General features: G+C 43.3%; 1 protein-coding gene across 16 annotated transcripts in view; it reads right to left on the bottom strand.

Annotated features, from left to right (window-relative positions):
* LOC140201933 (myoferlin-like) overlaps window positions 1–24,776 on the bottom strand; it is a 229,319-nt gene that overhangs the window by 101,942 nt on the left and 102,601 nt on the right. For 13 of the 16 annotated variants that reach the window (XR_011886991.1, XM_072266755.1, XM_072266762.1 and 10 more), the window contains 10 exons: window positions 22,567–22,675; window positions 21,870–21,947; window positions 21,010–21,191; window positions 14,935–15,093; window positions 10,662–10,763; window positions 5,924–6,085; window positions 4,838–4,991; window positions 3,381–3,430; window positions 2,816–2,869; window positions 2,140–2,238 (listed from right to left, as the gene is read on the bottom strand). Coding sequence is in view for 15 of the 16 variants with exons in the window: in XM_072266755.1 (XP_072122856.1) it covers window positions 2,140–2,238; window positions 2,816–2,869; window positions 3,381–3,430; window positions 4,838–4,991; window positions 5,924–6,085; window positions 10,662–10,763; window positions 14,935–15,093; window positions 21,010–21,191; window positions 21,870–21,947; window positions 22,567–22,675 (1,149 nt within the window). In the remaining variant the exon portion in view is untranslated. The remainder of the gene's footprint in view (window positions 1–2,139; window positions 2,239–2,815; window positions 2,870–3,380; window positions 3,431–4,837; window positions 4,992–5,923; window positions 6,086–10,661; window positions 10,764–14,934; window positions 15,094–21,009; window positions 21,192–21,869; window positions 21,948–22,566; window positions 22,676–24,776) is intronic. The other 3 variants (XM_072266761.1, XM_072266757.1, XM_072266763.1) reach the window with 3 other exon arrangements.

Here is a 24,776-nt window from a genome sequence, read left to right as displayed (position 1 = left end):
GGACTGTTTAGGGCCCTGAATGGTGGCAAGAGAGGAGGTGTAGGGACAGGCGTAGCACTTGCGCTTACAGGGATAAGTGCCAGGTGGGAGATCCGTGGGGAGGGACGTGTGGACCAGGGAGTCGCAGAGGAACCGATCCCTGCGGAAAGCGGAGAGGGAAAGATGTGCTTAGTGGTGGGGTCCTGTTGAAGGTGGCGGAAGCTGCTGAGGATAATGTGCTGGATCCGGAGGCTGGTAGGGTGGTAGGTGAGGACAAGGGGAACTCTGTCCCCGTTGTGGTGACGGGAGGATGGGGTGAGAGCCGAAGCATGGGAAATGGAGGAGATGCGGGTAAGGGCATCACTGATGACAGCAGAAGGGAAACCACAATCCTTAAAGAAAGTGGACATTTGAGATGTCCTGGAAAGGAAAACCTCATCCTTGGAGCAGATGCGGCGGAGACGGAGGAACTAGGAATAGGGAATGGCACTTCTGCACTTGGTGGGGTGGGAAGAGGTATAGTTGAGATAGTTATGAGAGTCAGTGGGCTTGTAGAAGATGTCAGTGGACAGCCTGTCTCCAGAGGTGGAGACCGAGAGATCGAGAAAGGGAAGAGAAGTGTCCGAGATAGACCAAGTGAATTTGAGGGCTGGATGGAAGTTAGAAGTAAAGTCGATGAAATTGACGAGCTCAGCATGGGTGCAGGAAGCAGCACCAATGTAGTCTTCAATGTACCAAAGGAAATATAGGTTTGGAGCATAGACTGTTCCACATAACCAAGTGAAGAGGCAGGCATAGCTAGGGCCCATGCAAGTTCCCATAGCTACACCCTTAGTCTGAAGAAAGTGGGAAGAGCCAAAAGAGAAGTTATTGAGTGTGAGAACCAGTTCCGCCAACCGGAGGAGGGTAGTGGTGGTGGGGAACTGGTGAGGTCTATTATCCAGAAAGTAGCGGAGGGCTTTGAGGCCTTCTTGATGGGGAATGGAAGTGTATAGGGATTGGACATCCATTGTGAAAATGAAGCGATTGAGACCAGGGAACTGGAAGTTATTGAAGAGGTGAAGGGCATGGGATGTATCCCGGATGTAGGTGGGGAGGGACTGAACTATGTGTGACAAAATGGAGTGCAAGTAGGCAGATACAAGTTTGATGGGACAGGAGCAGGCAGAAACTATGGGTCTACCGGGACAGTCAGGCTTGTGGATCTTGGGGAGGAGGTAAAACCGAGCGGTACGGGGTGTGGGAATTATGAGTTTAGTGGCTGAGGATGGAAGGTCTCCGGAGTTGATAAATCTTTCAAATCTCTTACTAGCTCTTCTTTCAGTTAGTCCTGACGAAGGGTCTCGGCCTGAAACGTTGACTGTACGTCTTCCTAGAGATGCTGCCTGGCCCGCTGCGTTCACCAGCAACTTTTATGTGTGTTGCTTGAAATTCCAGCATCTGCAGATTTCCTCGTGTTTGCAACACATTCACTTATACATAATCTTTAACTTTATAAGATTGCTCAAGATCTTTTACGAGAGTGATACCATATATGCTCACAATGATTTATCAACCCATGATCATCTATCACTGCCCTCAAGGGTAGTGAATTCCAAACATGCATGACATACTGAGAAAAGAAATCGCCAAAGTAGGTAGTCTGAAATTATGTCCCCTAGTGACAGAAACATCACAGACCACCTACCTTGTCAAACTCCCTTAAGGATGGAGGGATGATAGGAAGAAAGTGGGAAAGGGAAAGATGAAGGAAGACATATTTCTGAATATCTTACAATTTCTTTCAGGAAATCTCAAAACAAAGTTCATTTTAAGTGTCATTATTGATGCTCAAGAGGATAATCAAAATGTAACTTTTACTGACTAAGGAGAGGGAGAGCTATAGAGAAGGAATTTCAGAGCTTAGGACCTTGGGAGCCCACTGTATGAGAGAATGTACAAGAGGAGAGAATTGGAGTACAGAATTTCTGGAAAGCTAGTGAGAAAGAGAAGGTTAGTGAGATGAGGAGGAACAAACACAATAAGGGATTTGAAGTCTTTGCTTTGCTGGATTGCAAGCCAAAGTAAAACTTCAAACATAAGGATGGGTGGATGGGAGATGGAGCAAGTGGGTCAGCCAGTTTTAAATACCCAGTATGCAGGTGAAATAACACACCTTACCTTTATAGTATCGTATCCTTGTAACAGGTAATCTGAATATTCATTATGTTCCCCAGATGAAGCATAAAATTTACACCACCAATCAATAGAATCATCTTCCTTAAGAAAATCAAAATGGAAATAGATTATCATATTGCTTCTATGGAAGATATTTTCTGAAGCAGGGACCAGAGCTTGTACTTGTAAAACCAGAAGTTTCATATAATGCAGAAGCAGGCTATTTGGCCCATTGTAGCTACACAGGTTCTTTGCAAGACTGATCCAATTAATTCATCTGTCCTGTACCTTGTTTATGGTATTCAAGATTTTCCTTCAAGTGCTTTTTTCAACGTCATTTTGAGAGAATTTGTTCCCATTACCCTTTGAGATGATGTAGTACAGCTCCTCCAGGGTAACAATGACTCTGCCATATTCCCTTCTGCCAATATGACAGTGCAATTCTGTTCAGTGCTAGAACAGAGGGAATGTGAAATACTATTTTCCTGGTCAACAACTCACCACATGATGGGTGGATGTTTGCTGAAAATGCTGGAGAAGTAAGAGATGTTGACAACAACTACAGTTTCAAGAATGGGAAGATCTCCAGAAGAGTCCCAGATCTGGACAAAATCTAGAAGCAGCAGTAAAGTATATTTTTAGCAGCAGGAACCAGCTAACTTTCCTAGTATTAACTCACCAAAACACCTTCTGGGGCTTCCTGATTCAACTTCTCTCCATCTTCATCTGAACCCTGAAAGACAATGCTGCTTCAACTCATCAGATTAAAACGAATGCTCCACAGTCTGAAGATCTAAAGATTTGTCCATTACCCTACTCACTATTGCACTTTTAGTGTTCTACCTCTTAATATCATTCTATCATCCTTGTTCCTCAATTTAAATGACAATTCTATTTGCTACAAATAATCTTGTAATACTGGAGCAAAATCCAGTAGCTAATGGGTAATAAAAAATTAAATTGTTCAAATCACAGGCATGTCATGCAGCATCTATGAAGTGTTCTTCCAACCTTTCCATTTATATTTAAATTTTTAAACTGGAATGATATATCAATTTAACCTTCCAGAAGTTTAACAAATGTTCACAACTTTTCTCTTTTTTATTGTCTTAGAACCTTTGAACTTCCAGCTACCAAATCTTCTTTCTATACAGGAGTTGCAATATTGAGAAAAAATAATTGAGCTTTAAATAATTATCCATTATTCCATCTAGCTTCCAGTATTTGTATACAAATGATCTTACCTCAATGTTAGGTGATTCAATATGAAAACTCACAGTAGAATTCATTGCATCTTAGGAAGAAAAGAATATATTTCAAATTAAACATAAACTTAGTTTTGAACACAAGCTCACACAACACAGGTTGAATGTTAGGAACCCAGTAGCTTGCTCACACTACCAAATCAAAGTATTTGGTGACATATATGTACTTCGATAATAAATCTACTATGAACTTTGAAAGTCAAAGTAAATTTATTATCAATGTATACACTCAGCAGCTACTTTATTAGGTACAGGACTGGAACCCAGTATGGGTTTCTGCTTCTGTTTGCTCATCCACTTCCAGGTTTGACGTGTTGTGTGTTCATAGATGCTCTTCTACGAACCACTGTTGTAACACATGGTTATTTGCGTTCCTGTTGCTTTCCTGTCAGCTTCAACTAGCCTGGTCATTCTCCTCTGACTTCTCTCATTAACAAGGCATTTCCACCCACAGAACTGCCACTCACTGTATGTTTTTTGTTTCTCGCACTATTATCTGTAAACTCTAGAGATTATTGTGCGTGCATTAATAAGATATACAGGTGTACCTAATAAAGTGGCTGCTGAGTATGTTACCATATACTATCTTGATTCATTTTTGGAGGTTTACAGGAAAATAAAGTAATACAATAGGATTTATGTAAAACTATACATAAACAAAGACTGACAAACACTAATGTGAAAAAGACAACAAATTGTGCAAAAAAAGATAAATAATACTGAGAACATGAATTGCACAGTACTTGAAAGTGAGTCTGTAGGTTGTGAAATCCATTCAGAAATGGGAGACTAATCTTCACACTCCTTCCTGGGGGCATAAGAGGATAGCCAGGCTACCTATTCAGACTGGTAATGCTAGCAATGGCATAATTGTGTGGGGTGATCATACCCTTTCTATAGTGCAGTGGCCATAACTGCACATAATAGAGTCAAGGGCACTAATGCCAAGGTGGGAAATCCTTCAGGTGTTCCATCCATTGAATGATGACAGCTTCTCTACTCTTAATGTGCTCTGTTCTTACTCAATGAAGTGAATTCTTCAGTGGAGTTTAAGTGCCACATGTTGTGAAAGTTAAACCTTCTGTACTTCTTCTACCCAACAGTTAGCCATTGGCCTAGGTACCCTTCTCCTTTGAAGCATGGTGGGGTTCCAATCCAAGAATTTTTTTTTTTACAAGAAACCAGATAACGTAACTTCAGTTTAACATCACATCAGAAAGGCATCGCCTATGATAACGAAACCTTACTAGTGACTGTGTAGATATTATCATATTTCTAAAGGGTCAATAGAAATCAAGGCTTCTGGGTGGGAAATGATTTAGCATGGTAGCAGGCCTTCCTGGCCCAATGAGCCTGTGCTGCCCAATTACACTACTAACCTGTGATAAGTTGGTGGGGATTGTAGAAAGCAAAGGATATGATGTTCAGCTGATTACCTTCATTGTTGTTTGACCCAGCATAAGGGTCACAGATGAACTCGCTGAGGGATTTCACCGTACTCTGTCCCACCACTGGTCTGTATCCAAATGCTCGATAATCCATTACTTTTATCACGATGGGAGGACTGTAGATGGGTTCTATAGGTAGAAACTGAGGCAAGGTGATGATCATAAATCACAGTTTTGCTTCTGAACAACTTTCTGAATTGCTTTAACAGCATCTTCCAAATCCATAACATCTACCAGGTAAAGAAGGCGATGACTGCACACACTTAGGAATGTTACCACCTATAGATTTCCCAAGCTGCATATCCTCTTGACTTGAAAATATAGCAACACATCTCTTTCATGGTTGGAACTAAATAGTGCAATCATTACCCTGCAAATACTTTTAGCCCATGACCGTGATAGTTTAGGGTGGCACCTGACCACTTTTTTCTCAAGGGCAGTTAGGAGTGACCAGTTAATGTTGCCCTTTCTCACAATTTTTATGTCACAAAAGGCTAGGACAAACCAATATCTCATTAGTTCAAATATCTTCCACTGCAGACTTACTAACCATGCTACCTACATTCTTATTCAAATTATTAATACGGATGACAAAACAAGGACTGAACTGTTTTCATGATAAGAAGACAAGTTGGTTCACCAAACTTGGGTTGTTCTTCCTACAGCATCAGAGGCTGAGAGTGAGCCCTGACAGAGGATTTTAAAATTATGAGAGGCAGAAATAGGATAGAGAGTCAGTATCTTTCCCTCAGGGAAGAGACACAAACAGGAAGACTCTTAAGGTTAGAGGGGTTAAGTTTAGAGGCAACATGAGGGGCTAGCTATCTTTTTTCCCCGACACAGAGAGAGGTCGGTGCCCGGAACTAGGTAGCAGGGGTAGTAGTGGAAGCAGGCAGTATGGTGGAGTTTAAGGGGCTTTCACATAGTCACATGAATGTGAATTAAATAGAGGGATATGGATGATGTAGTATAAATTGGCATTAACTTTGGCAGAGTATCAAGGGCCAAATGGGTTGTCTAGTGCTGTACTGTTCTACTCTATGTCCCGTTAAGAGAATTAACACTGGAACAAACCACTGTGATAGAAAAGGTTGAGGTTGGAAAGTTTGGATTCTTCTTGTAGTTTTTAATGGGTAGAGTCTGGATCATTTCTCCGCTGCACTCCACCACTAGGCTTGGAGCTGTCACTCTCAACATGTTGTAGTTTTTCAGGTTTCTTAATCCCCACGTAAGAATCTGAGTAAGAAATTGGAAGAGGTTTGACAGAGGCTTTCAGAAAGTCAGCTTGTGCTGAAATAAAAACACAAACAACAGGAATTCTGCAGATGCTGGAAATTCAAGCAACACACATCAAAGTTGCTGGTGAACGCAGCAGGCCAGGCAGCATCTCTAGGAAGAGGTACAGTCGACGTTTCAGGCCGAGACCCTTCGTCGGGACTAACTGAAGGAAGAGTTAGTAAGAGATTTGAAAGTGGGAGGGGGAGGGGGAGATCCAAAATGATAGGAGCAGACAGGAGGGGGAGGGATGGAGCCAATGACATGTCTATCCATGGCCTCCTCTACTGTAAAGATGAAGCCACACTCAGGTTGGAGGAACAACACCTTATATTCCATCTGGGTAGCCTCCAACCTGATGGCATGAACATTGACTTCTCTAACTTCCACTAATGCCCCACCTCCCCCTCGTACCCCATCTATTATTTATTTTTATACACATTCTTTCTCTCACTCTCCTTTTTCTCCCTCTGTCCCTCTGACTATACCCCTTGCCTAACCTCTGGGTCCCTCCCCCGCCTTGTCTTTCTCCCTGGGCCTCCTGTCCCATGATCCTCTCATATCCCCTTTGCCAATCATCTGTCCAGCTCTTGGCCCCATCCCTCCCCCTCCTGTCTTCTCCTATCATTTTGGATCTCCCTTCCCCCTCCCACTTTCAAATCTCTTACTAGCTCTTCCTTCAGTTAGTCCTGACGAAGGGTCTCGGCCTGAAACGTCGACTGTACCTCTTCCTAGAGATGCTGCCTGGCCTGCTGCGTTCACCAGCAACTTTGATGTGTGTTGCTTGTGCTGAAATATTTTTCTGCCTATGTAAATGCTTCTGTTGTAACACAGGAATTGCATCAATCTACACACACTGAGCTCCTGCATAGGGTGGTGATAGCGATATTGTTGATGTTAGTCAAGAGATGAAGACTGGCCTGGAAATTGGGAGAGACCCCTTACTTTTCACAAAATGTTTTCATGAGGCACTTAGCAAAGTCAATGAGTCCGGAGGTCGAGGCCCAATTGTTGGTGTGCCCTGAAAGTGAACGCCTGATGACTGTGAGTCAAATGGAGGCTGGAGGTCCAGAGGCACACTGTCCTGGGGTTGTGTGAGTGGGTGGTGGGTGGTAGGTGGTAGGGAGAACAGGGGCTTCTTTTGCTGTTGTTGCTTTGGTTTGTTGCTGTTGTTTGTGTTGTACTGTTGAACATTGTAGGTATGCTATTTTCGTGCTAGAATGTGTGGTGACACTTGTGGGCCGCATGTCCTTAGTTTGAATAGAACATAGAATAGTACAGCACATTACAGGCCCTTCGGCCCACAATGTTGTGCCGACCCTCAAAGCCTGCCTCCCATATAACCCCCCACTTTAAATTCCTCCATATACCTGTCTACTAGTTGCTTAAACTTCACGAGTGTATCTGCCTCCACCACTGACTCAGGCAGTGCATTCCACGCACCAACCACTCTCTGAGTAAAAAACCTTCCTTTAATATCCCCCTTGAACTTCCCACCCCTTACCTTAAAGCCATGTCCTCTTGTATTGAGCAGTGGTGCCCTGGGGAAGAGGTGCTGGTTATCCACTCTATCTATTCCTCTCATTATCTTGTACACCTCTATCATGTCTCCTCTCATCCTCCTTCTCTCCAAAGAGTAAAGCCCTGGCTCCCTTAATCTCTGATCATAATACATACTCTCTAAACCAGGCAGCATCCTGGTAAATCTCCTCTGTACCCTTTCCAATGCTTCCACATCCTTTCTATAGTGAGGCGACCAGAACTGGACACAGTACTCCAAGTGTGGCCTGACCAGAGTTTTATAGAGCTGCATCATTACATCGTGACTCTTAAACTCTATTCCTCGACTTATGAAAGCTAACACCCCATAAGCTTTCTTAACTACCCTATCCACCTGTGAGGCAACTTTCAGGGATCTGTGGACATGTACCCCCAGATCCCTCTGCTCCTCCACACTACCAAGTATCCTGCCATTTACTTTGTACTCTGCCTTGGAGTTTGTCCTTCCAAAGTGTACCACCTCACACTTCTCTGGGTTGAACTCCATCTGCCACTTCTCAGCCCACTTCTGCATCCTATCAATATCTCCCTGCAATCTTTGACAATCCTCTACACGATCTACAACACCACCAACCTTCATGTCATCTGCAAACTTGCCAATCCACCCTTCTACCCCCACATCCAGGTCGTTAATAAAAATCACGAGAAGTAGAGGTCCCAGAACAGATCCTTGTGGGACACCACTAGTCACAATCCTCCAATCTGAATGTACTCCCTCCACCACCACCACCCTCTGCCTTCTGCAAGAAAGCCAATTCTGAATCCACCTGGCCAAACTTCCCTGGATCCCATGCCTTCTGATTTTCTGAATAAGCCTACCGTGTGGAACCTTGTCAAATGCCTTACTAAAATCCATATAGATCACATCCACTGCACTACCCTCATCTATATTTCTGGTCACCTCCTCAAAGAACTCTATCAGGCTTGTTAGACACCATCTGCCCTTCACAAAGCCATGCTGACTGTCCCTGATCAGACCATAGATCCTATCTCTAAGAATCTTTTCCAACAGTTTTCCCACCACAGACGTAAGGCTCACTGGTCTATAATTACCCAGACTATCCCTACTACCTTTTTTGAACAAGGGGACAACACTCGCCGCCCTCCAATCCTCCAGTACCATTCCCGTCGACAACGAGGACATAAAGATCCTAGCCAGAGGCTCAGCAATCTCTTCCATCGCCTCATGGAGCAGCCTGGGGAATATTCTGTCAGGCCCTGGGGACTTATCAGTCCTAATGTATTTAAACAACTCCAACACCTCCTCTCCCTTAATATCAACATGCTCCAGAACATCAACTTCACTCGCATTGTCCTCACCATCATCAAGTTCCCTCTCATTGGTGAATACCGAAGAGAAGTATTCATTGAGGACCTCGCTCACTTCCACAGCCTCCAGGCACATCTTCCCACCTTTATCTCTAATCGGTCCTACCTTCACTCCTGTCATCCTTTTGTTCTTCACATAATTGAAGAATGCCTTGGTGTTTTCCTTTACCCTACTCCCCAAGGCCTTCTCATGCCACCTTCTTGCTCTTCTCAGCCCCTTCTTAAGCTCCTTTCTTGCTTCCCTATATTCCTCAATAGACCCATCTGATCCTTGCTTCCTAATCCTCATGTATGCTGCCTTCTTCCACCCGACTAGATTTCCCACCTCACTTGTCACCCATGGTTCCTTCACCCTACCATTCTTTATCTTCACCAGGACAAATTTATCCCTAACATCCTGCAAGAGATCTCTAAACATTGACCACATGTCCATAGTACATTTCTCTACAAAAACATCATCCCAATTCACACCTGCAAGTTCTAGCCTTATAGCCTCATAATTTGCCCTTCCCCAATTAAAAATTTTCCTGTCCTCTCTGATTCTATCCTTTTCCATGATAATATTAAAGGCCAGGGAGCGGTGGTCACTGTCCCGCAGATGCTCACCCACTGAGAGATCTGTGATCTGACCCGGTTCATTACCTAGTACTAGATCTAGTATGGCATTCCCCCTAGTCGGCCTGTCCACATACCATGACAGGAATCCGTCCTGGACACACTTAACAATCTCTGCTCCATCTAAACCCTTGGAACTAATCAGGTGCCAATCAATATTAGGGAAGTTAAAGTCACCCATGATAACAACCCTGTTATTTTTGCACCTTTCCAAAATTTGCCTCCCAGTCTGCTCCTCTGTATCTCTGCCGCTACCAGGGGGCCTATAGAATACCCCCAGTAGAGTAACTTCTCCCTTCCTGTTCCTGACTTCCACCCATACTGACTCAAAAGAGGATCCTACTACATTACCCACCCTTTCTGTAGCTGTAATAGTATCCCTGACCAGTAATGCCACCCCTCCTCCCCTCACCCCCCCAGCCCTTTTAAAGCACTGAAATCCAGGAATATTGAGAATCCATTCCTGCCCTAGCGCCAGCTAAGTCTCTCTAATCGCCACTACATAATTCCATATATGCATCCAAGCTCTCAGTTCATCACCTTTGTTTCTGATGCTTCTTGCATTAAGGTACACACACTTCAGCCCTTCTGCCTTACTACCTTTACACCGTTTATTCTGCTTCTCTTTCCTCAAAGCCTCTCTATATGTTAGATCTGGCTTTACTCCATGCACTTCTTTCACTGCTCCATCGCTCCGGGTCCCAACCCCCTTGCAAATTAGTTTAAACCCTCCCGAACCATGCTAGCAAACCTACCTGCAAGGATATTGCTCTGGGAGTTTGCATTGGGTGTTAACACAAACAACATATTTCACTATAGGTTTCATGTACATGTGATAAATAAATGAATCTGAATCTGTCATTGATGGGGTTGCAGGGCTGGGGCAACAGTGGAGCAGAGCCTGGGGTCTTGGTGGGTAATAGGGCAAAGTTGAGGGAGATAAGTGGTGAAGCATGACGTGGGGCAGGGGATAAGCAGATTTTGAAGTATGAGAGAAAGACAGAAGCAAAGGGAACAGATTAGGCAAGATCACCTCAATCATAGTCATTTGTAGCTGTGGTCGTATTCCTAGTGGCACCATATACGTCTTAGAGTCCTTCCTTGGAGGCTGAGGGGGCAAGTCCTGATCCTCCTTCTGCAATGGGAAAACATCCCAATCTCACACAGGAACCACTACAACTTCAAACTCTTACCACAGAAAATACTAGATAGTCAGTATGCCAGACAGCCTCTATGACACTTGTGGGCTGCCCCCAGAAAACCCTTGGGTTGTGTTGGCAGTTAACACATTTCACTGTATGCTTCAATGTATTGTACATGTAATCAATAAATGAATCTGATGAGAAGAATAGGATTTATATTTCAGGCTAATGACTGATTCTCTCCACAGATATTACTTGGTCTGCTAAGTACCCACATTTTCTGTCTTTATCCAGATATCTAGCACTTGCAGTTTTCACCTCTATTTCAATTTTTCTCCTTTTTTAGTTCCTGCAACATCAATTCCAGTTATCACTTCCCTGTCCCACTGGCTCGATCAGCATCAAGAAGTTTACGTCCCAATTTAACCACCACTTCCACCTTTTCTGTCATACAACAAATGTGTCAGTGCTCTATTCTAGTGAAGGACTGTCCAGGGCAACACACACAAATTGCTGGAGGAACTCAGCAGGTCAGGCAGCATCTATGGAGAGAAATAAACAGTCAATGTTTTGGGCCGAGACCCTTCATCAGTACTGGAAAGAAAGAGCAGGAACCAGAATAATAAGGTGGGAGGAAGAGAAGGAGTACAAGATGGTAGGTGATAGGTGAGACCAGATGACAGGAGGTGGGTGAGTGGGGAGCAGGGATGAAGTAAGCAGCTAGGAGGGTATAGGTAGAAGAGATGAAAGGCTGAAGAAGGAGGAATCTGAAAGGAGAGGAGAGTGCACCATGGGAGAAAGGGAAGAAGACGCGGCACCAGAGGGATGTTATAATCAGGTGAGGAGAAGAGAAGGGACAAGAGGGGAGGCATAATGGGGAATGGAAAAAGAGAGGTGGAGGAAGAAAAATTACCTGAAGTTAGAGAAATCGATGTTCATGCTGTCAGGTTGGAGGCTACCCAGACAGAACATGAGGTGTTGCTCCTCTAAACTGCGACCATCCATCTTCTCTTGTATACCTCCAGTAGCCAAATTAACATGGTATTTTCTTAGCTTGTACATCTACTGCTAATTCTATCTTTACCTCCTAGGTCCAGCGTTCAGCCACAAAGCAGGATTTTCCTGGTCACAACAGACAGTGACACTAGCTGTTCTATCACTGCTGGTTTCTCTGTACCAAGGCATGCAATACTACATCAGAATGTACTTAAACAGTCCTGGATGCTGTTTACTGTAAGCAGCGAGCTGCCTTTTAAAAGTGGAACAGGGACTGGAAGTTGTCTCCCATTAGGTGAGGGAGGGCTTTTTTAAGAAAGGAGGGAGAGAGAAAACAGGCAATTATAGACTAGTTAGCCTGACATCAGTGGTGGGGAAGATGCTGGAGTCAATTATAAAAGATGAAATAGTGGCATATTTGGATAGCAGTAGCAGGATAGGTCAGAGTCAGCATGGATTTATGAAGGGAAAATCATGCTTGACTAATCTTCTGGAATTTTTTGAGGATGTAACTATGAAAATGGACATGGGAAAGCCAGTGGATGTAGTGTACCTGGACTTTCAGAAAGCCTTTGATAAGGTCCCAAATAGGAGGTAGTGGGCAAAATTAGAGCACATGGTATTCGGGGTAGGGTATTGACATGGATAGAAAATTGGTTGGCAGACAGGAAACAAAGAGTAGGGATTAATGGGTCCTTTTCAGAATGGCAGGCGGTGACTAGTGGGGTACCACAAGACTCGGTGCTGGGACCGCAGCTGTTTACAATATACATTAATGATTTAGATGAAGGAATTAAAAGTAACATTAGCAAATTTGCAGATGACACAAAGCTGGGTGACAGTGGGAAATGTGAGGGGGATGTTATGAGAATGCAGGGTGACTTGGACAGGTTGGGTGAGTGGGCAGATGCAGTTTAATGTGGATAAATGTGAGGTTATCCACTTTGGTGGCAAGAACAGGAAGGCAGATTACTATCCGAATGGTGTCAAGTTAGGAAAAGGGGAAGTACAACGAGACCTGGGTGTTCTTGTACATCAGTCACTGAAAGCAAGCATGCAAGTACAGCAGGCAGTGAAGAAAGCTAATGGCATTTTGGCCTTCATAACAAGGGGAATTGAGTATAGGAGCAAAGAGGTCCTTCTGCAGTTGTACAAGGCCCTAGTGAGACCCCACCTGGAGTATTGTGTGCAGTTTTGGTCTCCAAATTTGAGGAAGGACATTCTTGCTATGGAGAGAGTGCAGCGTAGGTTCACTGGGTTAATTCCAGGGATGGCGGGAATGTCACATGTTGAAAGATTGGAGCGACTGGGATTGTATACACTGGAATTTAGAAGGATGAGAGGGGATCTGATTGAAACATATAACATTATTAAGGGATTGGACACGCTAGAAGCAGGAAACATGTTCCTGATGTTGGGGGAGTCCAGAACCAGAGGCCACAGTTTAAGAATAAGGGGTAGACCATTTAGAACGGAGTTGAGGAAAAACTTTTTCACATAGAGTTGTGGATCTGTGGAATGCTTTGCCTCAGAAGGCAGTGGAGGCCAGTTCTCTGGATTCTTTCAAGAAAGAGTTAGATAGAAAGATAGCGGAGTCAAGGGATATGGGGAGAAGGCAGGAACAGGGTACTGATTGTGGATAATCAGCCATGATCACAGTAAATGGCGATGCTGGCTCGAAGGGCCGAATGGCCTACTCCTGTCTATGATCTTGAAAAGGGAACTGGTGGGTAGTGGTGGGGAGGGTAGGTTGATGTGGAAAGACTATGCTTTACACTATACTGTATGGTTTTGTTTTGGGGGAGTTGTGCTGTTAATCTTTAGTTGTGGAAGTGGGTACAGATATAGTAGGTGCTGGGGATGGGGTAGAAGCTGGAGTGTGATTCACCTAGGGAGTTGTCAGTCAACCTATGCTGAAGGAATGGGACAGGGTAGGTCTGGGAGGAGACGGAGTTGTGCTGCCAATTCCCCTGCTTTATTCTCATTCTGATGTATTTCAGCATCTCATGGATTGCAAATATTCCATCTCCCTTACTGGAGTGTAGTATGATGGCAAACAGGTTAGTTCTTCCTCACACCTGCCCCCGTGCCATTAAACCGATCCCAGTCCAACACTGTAAAATCATTCAGCTAAGTGCTTTACTATTGCAAAACCTGTTGCACTCATCCTGCCATTCAAGTTGCTCTGCCAGATCACTGCTCAGGCGCTTACTTTACAACCTGATATCCCACAGCAGTGGAATGGGACAATGTGCATAATAGATCTCTGAATCTTTCAAATGGTGCCATTCTGAGTTTCCTTGTAACCTCAAATACTTTAATCCCTTCAACTATTAAATCAAATTACATGTTATTAACTAGAGAAAATCTGCAGATGCTGGAAATCCTAGCAACACACACAAAATGCTGGAGAAACTCAGCAGGCCAGGCAGCATCTATGGAAAAGAGTAAACGATCGATGTTTCGGGCTGAGACCCTTCATCAGAACAGGAGAAAAATGATGAGAAGTCAGAGTGAGAGTTCGGATTTATTTATCACATGTACATAGAGAGATTTAGTACAGTGAAACACATCATCTGTATTGACAACCAATGCACCCAAAGAATGCCAGAGGCAGACCACAAGTGTCACCACACATTCTGGCACCAATACAGCATGCCCACAATATTTGGTAGAACAAGACAAAACAAAAAGTACCAAGCAACAGCGAAACAAGCCTTATTCCTCCCTATTCACTCACACACTGTTAGCCCTTTGACCCCTACACAGGCTGTCTTCTTCAGCCTCTGACGGACTCATGGATTTGCAGACAATGGGTCCCAAATTCCCCAGCATGGCTGATGCCCTGTCTCAGAACCACATCACCATACTTTCCATGACCCTTGATATCGGCTAAATCTGTTCCAATATCCCATAAGCACAGCATTCCCTGTTATAAAATCAATATTTTAAGAAGTCTCAGAAATACCTTGTATGGATGGTACCAATTCCCCTCTGGTGATAATGTTTATATCTTACCCAATCTCTCAGAATTCCTCACAATTTTATTAAATCCTTAGTCTTATCTACTGTAAATAAAGAGCTTTGCAGCTTCTCTATGCACCTTTTCATATTACATGTACAAATCAAGTAGATTTGCAGTTATGTTAACACAAGGGTATCAATTACCTTTTGTTTTAGAAATAGCTCGCAGGAAAATAGGAGCTCGCCGCTAAACCTCTCTCCTTTGAAGATCGGATACCAACGTAGCAAGGGAACATATTGTGATGAAGCATCTAATCTCACACTTGGATAGCACAGGGTACCGCCCATGTACTCATGCTTGCCCTTAAGAGAGAAAAAAAATCAAACAAATATTAACGCAGCTCCTTCTTGATGAGCACATTACTAATCGATCTTCAAGTGGAAATAAGACAAATTACAAAACAACAAATTAACTTTGATTGCTTTGCCAAAGTGTCAGCAAAACAACATTGGAGCAAACAGCGCCTGTTAGTTGGTGAATTGTTCATCATTCATCAGGGCAGATTATTTGAATCAAATATACTATCTGGAGTATTGCATACACTTCTGTTCCACCATTACAGGAACGATGTCAAGGCTTTTGAGAGCGTGCAGTAAAGGTTTATCAGTTTGCTGGCTGGATAAGAGGGCATTATAACAAGAGGTTAAACTTGGGTTGTTTTATCTGGAGTGACAGAGATTGAGCTTTGATTTGATAGAGGTTTATAAGATTATTTTGTGTGCCACAGTCTCCTTGGAACTGTGGCACATTATAATCTTATAAACCTCTATCAGACCTCACCTCAATCTCAGTCACTCCATAGAAAACAACCCAAGTTCAACCTTTTGTTACCAACTGGATTGCTTGGAGGGAGAGAGAGCTTAAAAGAAGTGAGCAGGGACAGTTAGCACATTTTGTGCAACACAATCCCGAGGAGACACCAGATTGCTTGGAGGGAGAAAGTGCTTAAAAGAAGTGAGCGAAGGCAGTCAACATATTTTGTACATCACAGTCCCAAGCAGACATTGGATTGTGCATAATTAAGCACTTGGCAAGGACAAAAAAAAAGAGTTAAGTTTAGACAGAGTTGCTATTGTGTGAATGGGCCTTTGCTGGGTTGGGGAGTTGAGACTTTGGCTCATCAAGGCTTTAGTGAGGACAGACTGGTCGTAGGCAGATTTTTTTCCATTATTTCATCTTTTTTTTATTTCTTATTGTACATTAAGAGCATGGGGATGCCAGCCAAGAGACTGAAACGCTCCTCTTGCAGGATGTAGGAAAGTAGGGAGACCTCCAGTGTCCCTGATGACAACACCAGTAAGAAGTACATCCAGCTGCAGCTGCTAACAGACCGTGTTAAGGAGGTGGATCTGGAACTGGATGAACTCTGTATCATTTGGGAGGCTGAGGGGTTGATAGACACGACATACAGGGAGATAACTACACCAGGGTGCAGGACATAGGATGACCTAAAGGAGGGAGAAAGAGGATAGGTAGACAGTGCAAAGAATACCACTTTGCAGATTGTTGGGCAGAATGACCTAGCGGAGGAAAGCCTCTGTGGCTCAGAAGGGAAGTGGAGCGAAGAGGCGAGCTGATATGGGACTCAATGGTTAGGGAAACAGAAAGGAGGTTCTGTGGACAAGAATGAGACTCCCAGATAGTTCAATGCCTCCCAAGTGTCAGGGTCAGAGACATCTCAGATGAAGTCCACAACATTCTTGTGTGGGAGGGTGAGCAGCCACGTTAGTACCAATGACATGGGTAGGATGGGTGAGAAGGTGCTGCATAGTGAGTTCAGAAAATTAGATGCTATGTTAAAGGGCAGGACCTCCAGGATTGTGATCTCTGGACCACTACCCATGCCATATGCTAGTGAGGCCAGAAATAGGAAGATCACACAGTTTAATATGTGGCTCAGGTGTTGGTGCAGGAGGGAGGGCTTCAGATTTTTTGGATCATTGAGCTCTCTTCCAAGGAAGGTGGGACCTGTACAGACGGGATGGCTTGCACCTGAACTGGAGGGAGACTAATATCCTAATGGGAAGGTTTGCTGGTGCTGCATGGAGGGGTATAAATGGGCGATGGGAACCAGAATGCCAGAACAGATGGTGGAATGGTTGTGGAGAAAGATGTTAAACCTACATACAAAGTCAGGAATCAAAAGGTCGAGCATGGTGGGACTAATGTTCTGATTTGCATGCATTTCAATGCAAGAAATATTGTAGGAAAGGCAGATGAGCTTAGGGCATGAATCAGCACATGGAATTATAACATTGTAGCCATCTGTGAAACTTAGTTGCAGGAGGGGCAGGACTGGCAGCTTAATGTTCCAGGGTTCTGTTGTTTTGGATGTGCTAGAGTGGTTGGCATTACTGAACGAGGAAAATATCATGGCTGTGCTCAATCAGGGCAGACAGGAGAGCTCACCTAGTAATTTTCTATAGGTAGAACAGAGGAACTTATTTATTTATTTATTGGGATTATAGGGTGGAATAGGCCTTTCTGGCTCTTTGCCATTAGTTTCAAGGTAATTATGGAAAAGGATAGGTCTGGTCCTCAGATTGAGATACTAAATTGGAGAAAGGCCAAATTTGATGGTATCAAAAAAGAACTGGCAAGTGTGGATTGGGGCAGGTTGTTTTTTGGCAATGGTGTATTTGGTAAGTGGGGGGAGGCCTTCAAAAGTGAAATTTTGAGAGTAGAGTTTGTATGTTCCTGTCAGAATAAAAGGCAAGAATAACAGGTTTAGGGAACCTTAGTTTTCAGGACACATTGAGGCTCTAGTTAAGAAAAAGTAGGAGATGCATAGCAAATACAGGCAGGCAGACACAAATGAGGTACTTCAGCAGTATAAGAATTGCAAGATAACATACAAGGAGGAAATCAGGAGGACTAAAATAAGACATGAGGTTGTTCTAGCAGACAAGGTGAAAGAGTATCTTAAGGGCCTATTAAGAGCAAAAGGATAGCAAGATACAAAATTGGTCCTCTGGAAGATCAGAGTGGTAACCTATGTGTGGAGCCGAAAGAGATGGGGGAGATCTTGAATGGATTTTTTGCATCTGTATTTACTCAGGAGTCTACAGCAGACATCCCACCCTGCAAAAACTCATTTCAGGGAGGTAGCACCATCAATTTGCAGGAGACTTCTGGGAGAGGTGGGATGTCTGCAATAGAGTAGCTCCTTAGCAGCTGGCCAGCTAGTTTAAATAACGTTAGCTATGCTAATGAACGAATGACACCTGTTAAACTCACCTCAGCATGTCTTTTACAGTCTTAACCCACCACGGGCAATAGAAAAGTCACTGTTGCAAACAGCGCAGCGAGCAACACTGCCATTATTTTTGACCCCTATTAGGCAGGGGTACACCTTAGTGTAGTCTGGGGTGACGTACGTTTTATACTTTTTTTGGAACACTCTGCCATGGCGTGCTCTCGCTCGTGTGCTCTCTCTCTCTCTCTCTCGTGGTCGCTCGCTTTCTCTCTCACTCTCTCTCGCTTTCTCTCACGTGCACGCGCCCTCTCTCTCGCGCTCTCTCTTGCTCTCAAAAAAATTGATTTCCGTGATATTGTATATAATTTGCGGGCATCAGGAAGCCACTATTAATATGTGGGAGACTCCCAGAACCTCCAGGAGAGGTGGGATGTCTGCTACAGTGTCTATCAATGTGAGGCAATGCAGCAGTGAGATCATGGACTCTGTAGGAGGAGGTGATTGCTGTCTTATGGCAAGTTAAGGTGGATAAATCCACAGGGCATGACAAAGTGTTCCCTTGGACCCTGTGAGAGGTTAATGCAGAGACTGCAGGGGCCCTGGCAGAGGTATTTAAATCATCCTTAGCCGTGGGTGAGGTTTCAGGGAATTGGAGGGCAGCTCATGTTGTTCTCTTGTTTAAGAAAGGCTCTAAGAATAAGGCAGAAAATTATAGACTAGTGAGCATGGCATCAGTAGTGGGAAAGTTAATGGAAGGTATTCTAAGGGACAACAAACATAAGTATTTAGATAGACAGGGACTGATTAGGGATAGTCTAACCAATCTCAGAGTTTTTTGAGGAAGTTACCTGAAAAGTTGATGAACACAAGGCAGAAGATGTTGTCTACATGGACTTTAGCAAGACACGGTGCCACATGTGAGGTTGGTCAATAAGGTTCAGTTGCCTGGCATTCAAGATGAGGTAGTCAATTGGATTAGACATTTGCCTCACCGAAGAAGTCAGAGAGTGGTAATAGATGGTTGCCTCTCTGACGGGAGCTTGTGACTAGTTGTGTGCCACTGGGATAAGTATTTGGGTCCGTTGTTGTTTGTCATCTATATCACGATTTGGATAATGTGGTAAACTGGATCAGCAAATTTGAAGATCACACAAAGATTGGGGGTATAGTGGAAAGCAAAGTAATCTAAAGCTTGCAGTGGGATCTGGACCAGCAGGGAAAATGGGCTGAAAAATGGCAGATGGCTTTTAATGCAGTCAAGTGCAAGGTGTTGCACTTTGGGAGGATCAACCAGAATTGGTCTTATACAGAAAGCTGTAGGGCACTGGAAACTTCTTCACTCAGAGAGCGGTAGGAATGTGGAATGAGCTGTGAGCACAAGTGGTGGATGTGAGCTTGATTTTAACATTTAAGATGGGGCCGGCTGGTGGCACAATGACATCAGCGCCGGACTCTGGAATGGAGGTTCCCGGGTTCAAACCCAGTCGGGTCCGCTCCTGAGTACGCTTTCCATCCGTGCCGGGTTGAGTGTCGGGATCACAACTCAACCTCATAAAATAATAGGGAAAAATACTGCAAAATGTCTGTGTGAGGAGTGGTGCACCACACAGTCTCTCTCTCTCTCGCTCTGCGCCTTGTAAAGGCATGAAAAAGACATCGTCCCACCAACATCGCACATGCACGGAGGCACGCAGACGCACACGCAAAAAAAAGAGCAATTTGGACAGTTACATGGATGGGAGGGGCATGGAGGTCTATGGTCTGGGATGATGGGATGAGGCAGATTAAGGTTAGGCACAAACTAGATGGGACAAAAGGCTTGTTTCTGTGCTGTAGTGTTCTATGACTCTATTCTGAGAGGCATATATAAGGTAGACAGACAGTATCTTCATGCCATGGTTGAGATGGCTAGTACCAGAGTGCATGCCTTTAAGGCAAGCCAAGTTCAAATGAGATCTGAGAGGCTAGATTTTTATTTGTACATAGACAGTGGTGGGTGCCTGGAACACGCTAAGGAATTTTTAAGAGGTGCTTAGTCAGGGACATGAATGTGAAGGGAATGGAAGTATATGGATATTGTGTAGGCAAAAGGGATTAGTTTAGTTGATCACTTAATTACTAATTTAATTGGTTCAGCACAACTTAGTGGGCTGAAGGGCCTGTTTCTGTGCTCTACGGTTCTAAATAGTAACCCAAGACTAATGCTCTACTTGTTGATAAGCAATGGACTAGAAATAGGTTCAGTTGTTCTCTATGGGTGGAGTGGAAAAATTAGCACTTTTCCCAGTACAGAAGTCAATTCATAAAACTACATGGAAACACAACTAGCACATGGTTTGCACTGTGCAACCACCAAACATGGATTGGACTGCACACTGAGTATGTACTGGAACTACACATCTGGCAAGAACATATACAGGTTCTCTCTAGGTTATGGCAGGGTTCTGTTCCTGTGAGCTGGCCAAAACATGAATAGGTTGCAAATCAGAAATATGTCAGTGAACTGACTTTCAGAACAGCAGGGGATGCCTGCAGCCCCAGTAAACCCATCTCACTGCTCTCCCAAATGCTTGTTCATATGTATGGGCAATACACAAGTTAAGTATTTGTAAGCTTGGGAGGACATCTGTGGGGATCACACAATTGGTGAGCACATGGATCTGAAATGCCCAATTGATGAAGCAGCATGAATGGAATGTATTCCTTGTTAGCCATTTTACAGATTAATTAGCATAAATTAATTTTCCTACACCTTCAGTATCAGACAATAAAAAAATTTGAAGACTGAAGCATACTAAACAAGCCCAAAGCTCAAATCCTCAATCAATGCACTGTACATTGTACTGTTTAACACAACTGTGTGTTGTGTCTGTATCATCCACAAGGCATGGCATCACATTTGTCAAGCTGCTGCAGGCCACCCCACAGCAGATCTGTCAGCATGTATGAACACTGACCATTGGAACCGAGGTCTAAAGTAGTGACAGTAATCAAGATGAAGAGTTGTTAGACTGTAGCTTACCACACGATTGCTGTCAAACATTTCCAGCATGACGCAGGGTGGGTTTTCAACAATTTCCTTGACGCTGTCGTAGATCTCAATGTCCTCAATTATCAGTGTTTGGTCCCACGTTGGATTTACTGTCCCTTTGATAACCTCAGTCATTTTACTCTGGTAGAGGAATGACATCTGGATATAAGGATCTGAAATAAAAGTTAAGTTCTAATTGAAACCCAGCAGGGTGAGTTGTCAGAGCGTCAGGCAGATAGTGAAGAGTCTTTTTCCCAGAGTAGAGGGCATCAGTTTAAGGTGATAGCTGGTCCCTGTACCCCAAAAGAGTGGAGTGTTTCCAGACTACCCATCATAGCCCATTATGTTTAGTTAATTAACTCTAAGACCAATCTGATCTACATCCAGTATTGTACAATTGCTCACTCCACCACATTTCGGCGTGTGAAACCATGGTGATTTTAGTTCCTCCCATTATATGAAGGCAAGTTCATTTACAGCCCTTTCTCTGCTACTTCAGTGAATGAAATTACACGAGACAATGAGGCTAGGATGACATGGTGCCACCTCAGGAAGCCACAATATTTATTCACTGACTATAGCTATTCTGCCTCAGCTTATCAGCTTCCCTGTTGCTACTATCCCTCATCATGCTCACTCCCATGCATGTATACAAATCTGTGAACTGCATACGCAGCCCCTGTAAACAAAAATACATATTTTCTGTTAAAAACACAAACAGCCCCCTGGAAACACATGCTTTGTAAATGTTGCCGTATGTGGCACACACATGAATGCACATGGTCTAAAATATTGTACCTACATCTACAATTCAATAGATGTAACTCTGCATCTCCTGTCAACGTCCTAACCTGCTAAGTTGCTCCTATCGGTGGGAAGCAAGCCTCTTGCTTGATAGATGTAGCCACGTAACTGGAAAACTGTAGGAGCTGCATGAAAAATGGAAAATGACACTAGTCAGGAGGATTGTTGAGTTTCCTCCATCACCATGAAGGCAATAATTTCAGTTCTCAAACTTCACTGTGTTCGAAGTAACTATATCAACCCTCAGTGATGCTTGTGATGTCACATTGCTCCGAGACTCATTACCTTTTCTGAGCCAAAAAATCCAAATAATTATCAATTTATTCTCAATTAATATTTTTTTAAAAATACTGTGCAAAAATGTATCTTTATTCTTACCCCAACGCTGCCCTTGCTCTTTTGAGTATTATAAGATTGGATCATTGCTAACAAAACCTTAGAATCTTGAAAGCGTCTTTCTCCTCTCCAATTTACACTTTTCGGCCAGGACTACACTAGTTCCAGGCAAGAGATTCTGTTTAAATAAAACCTGATTGATACCTCCACAGTAACTTTTAGTTTCTAATTGTGGTAAAACTTTTCAACTTGTCTGGTAGATGATAGGTATCTCATCCAAGATGGCACTGCCATACTGTGTTGAAAATGAATTGGGATTATATGCTCTAATCTCTGGTGTGAGATTTGAACCCACCTTCCAGAGTTGCTATCCATTAATGGCTGACTTATAAATGAATTTAAACTCACACTCCAGGAGACATGATATGAAGGGTGCAGTCAATCCATAAAGATTGTGATTCTCATTTGGCTTCTCTTTAATCGCAAAGTCATCTTCCTCCACAATGTTTTCACGACACTGGGGAAAAATAAGACCAGCCATCTTGATGGTAATACTGTACTGTCACTGCATACATTCATAAATCACTTCTTTGTCCAAATAATCAGTCTACTCTTCTTTGTTTGTCAACTTTACACTGGACAAATAAGTTTGCAAACTTCTATCAAACCGAATGTTCACCATGTTCCAGATATAGTGAAACATGGTGAGTGTTTGGTTTGATTAGATAAAAAGATGCTCCTAAAAGAGACAGCACAAGTTAGACATAAGGCACCCTCTACATAAAACACTGGAAACAATCAGCAGATCAGGAAGCATCTAAAAAAAAGAAAAAGTCAACATTTCAAGTCATTAACTCAATTTCTCTTTCCACAGGTGTTGCCTGGCCTGCTGGGTGATCCAGTATTTTTCTGTTATATTTTCATATAGGTCCTTTTTATACGTTCTCATCACACTTTGAGCAGGTCAGATACAGAGTACAACTCTCTCCAAGCTGAAGATCTTGTCAAGTACAACATCAAAACTAGACCTGAAACACTGTAGATTAATGGATTCCAAATCAAGCCCAAAGATTTAGTTTGTTGACAGAAGACACGAACATTGGTAAGAATCTCATGGACAGGCAGTCCACACGGTTCTGTATCACAAGGCTTCCATACGTTGAAAATGTTGTCCCTATATAGAACCTATAAATACATTTCTTCTTCCCCACACACTTTCTGGTTAAATTTACCAGCTCTCTCCATCCCTGAGCTCTCAGGCTAATAGCACCTATTGGTCTTTTCATCAACAATTTTACCTATGGAAAATCCTTTGCCTCATGCAACTGTTTCAGAAGGTTTGTGCAATGACCAAATAGCTTCAGTATCAAACCCTACCATCACCAACTCAGATAACATTATAAAGCTTAGCATGTGAATAAATCTTATTTTACTTTGCTTGAAAACAAAGTGCTCAATTATAGTAGTTTGGATCATCATTCTCCCCTGCACCCAACCCCCCATGTCAGCCTGATCCAATTTTGAGTGCTACAAGGCCTGTAAAATTGGGCATGTCTGTATGCAATCACATCATATTTTCTGTCCTTCTGCTACCAGCACCTCATACAGCTGACATGAAAGGGATCTAAAAAATAATTTCTGTCTCACAACAGGAAATCGCACACTGCATCATATGATCTTTGGATCAGGTGTGGTGTCACACATGCAAGGACACAAGGCATACTTTAAAGGGCTTCCCCAAACTTTAGTCTACCCAGAAAATATCCCCTAAATTGGTTCTCTTCCTTCTAGGCTACAGGTAATTTGTACACATGATAATAGGAGCAATGACTGACCATCTGGTCTCCAAGCCTCCCCCTCTCATTCAACATGATCATAGCTTATCTGCTAAAGGTCTCAACTCCTCCTATGCCACTGCTAAATTACCCGCAATTTCTGGATCTTCCAAAAATTTATCTACCTCCTCTCTAAAAATCTCTAAAGATCTACCCTCCTCAACCAATTCCAGAGATCTGGCATCTTCCACAGAGAAAATTCCTGAGCACCTCAGTTTTAAATGACCATTCTCTTATCTCGCAACAATCTCCCTTCTTTTGAGACTTTTTCATTAGTGGAAATATCTTGATATCTCCTGTATGTTGTATGTACCTTAGGAAGTTCAAGGTGCTCCCCAGGTTAGAAATGCTTAACCTATGTTCATCCTGTGTATACGAGTGAGCATTTGGGAGACCTGTAGGATGTATTTATTGGCTACAGCCGCCATAGTCTGCAGCTTACTTCACAGCTTCATCTCGAAGGGTTATTAATACTGGGTTACAAACAGTTCACAGCAATGAATAAACACAAGAGATTCTACAAATGCTGGAAATCCAAAGTAACATAGATAAAATGTGTGAGGAACTCAGTATGTCAGGCAGTATCTATGGAGAGGAATAAAGAGTCGACGTTACGCGCCCTTCATCAGGAATCATCAGAACATCAGCTCCAAACGAAGGGTCTCGGCCTAAAACGTCAACTCTTTATTCCTTTCCACAGATGCTCCCTGACCTGCTGAGATCCTCCAGCATTCTGAAGATAAGGCTGCACATGCTTCCGAACTAAATGTTTTCACTGTTTAT

Source organism: Mobula birostris, chromosome 8, assembly GCF_030028105.1.
Source record: "Mobula birostris isolate sMobBir1 chromosome 8, sMobBir1.hap1, whole genome shotgun sequence".
In the NCBI taxonomy this organism is placed as follows: Eukaryota; Metazoa; Chordata; class Chondrichthyes; order Myliobatiformes; family Myliobatidae; genus Mobula; species Mobula birostris.
Note: the sequence above shows the minus strand (reverse complement) of the source record. Positions and strands in the feature narration are given on the sequence as shown.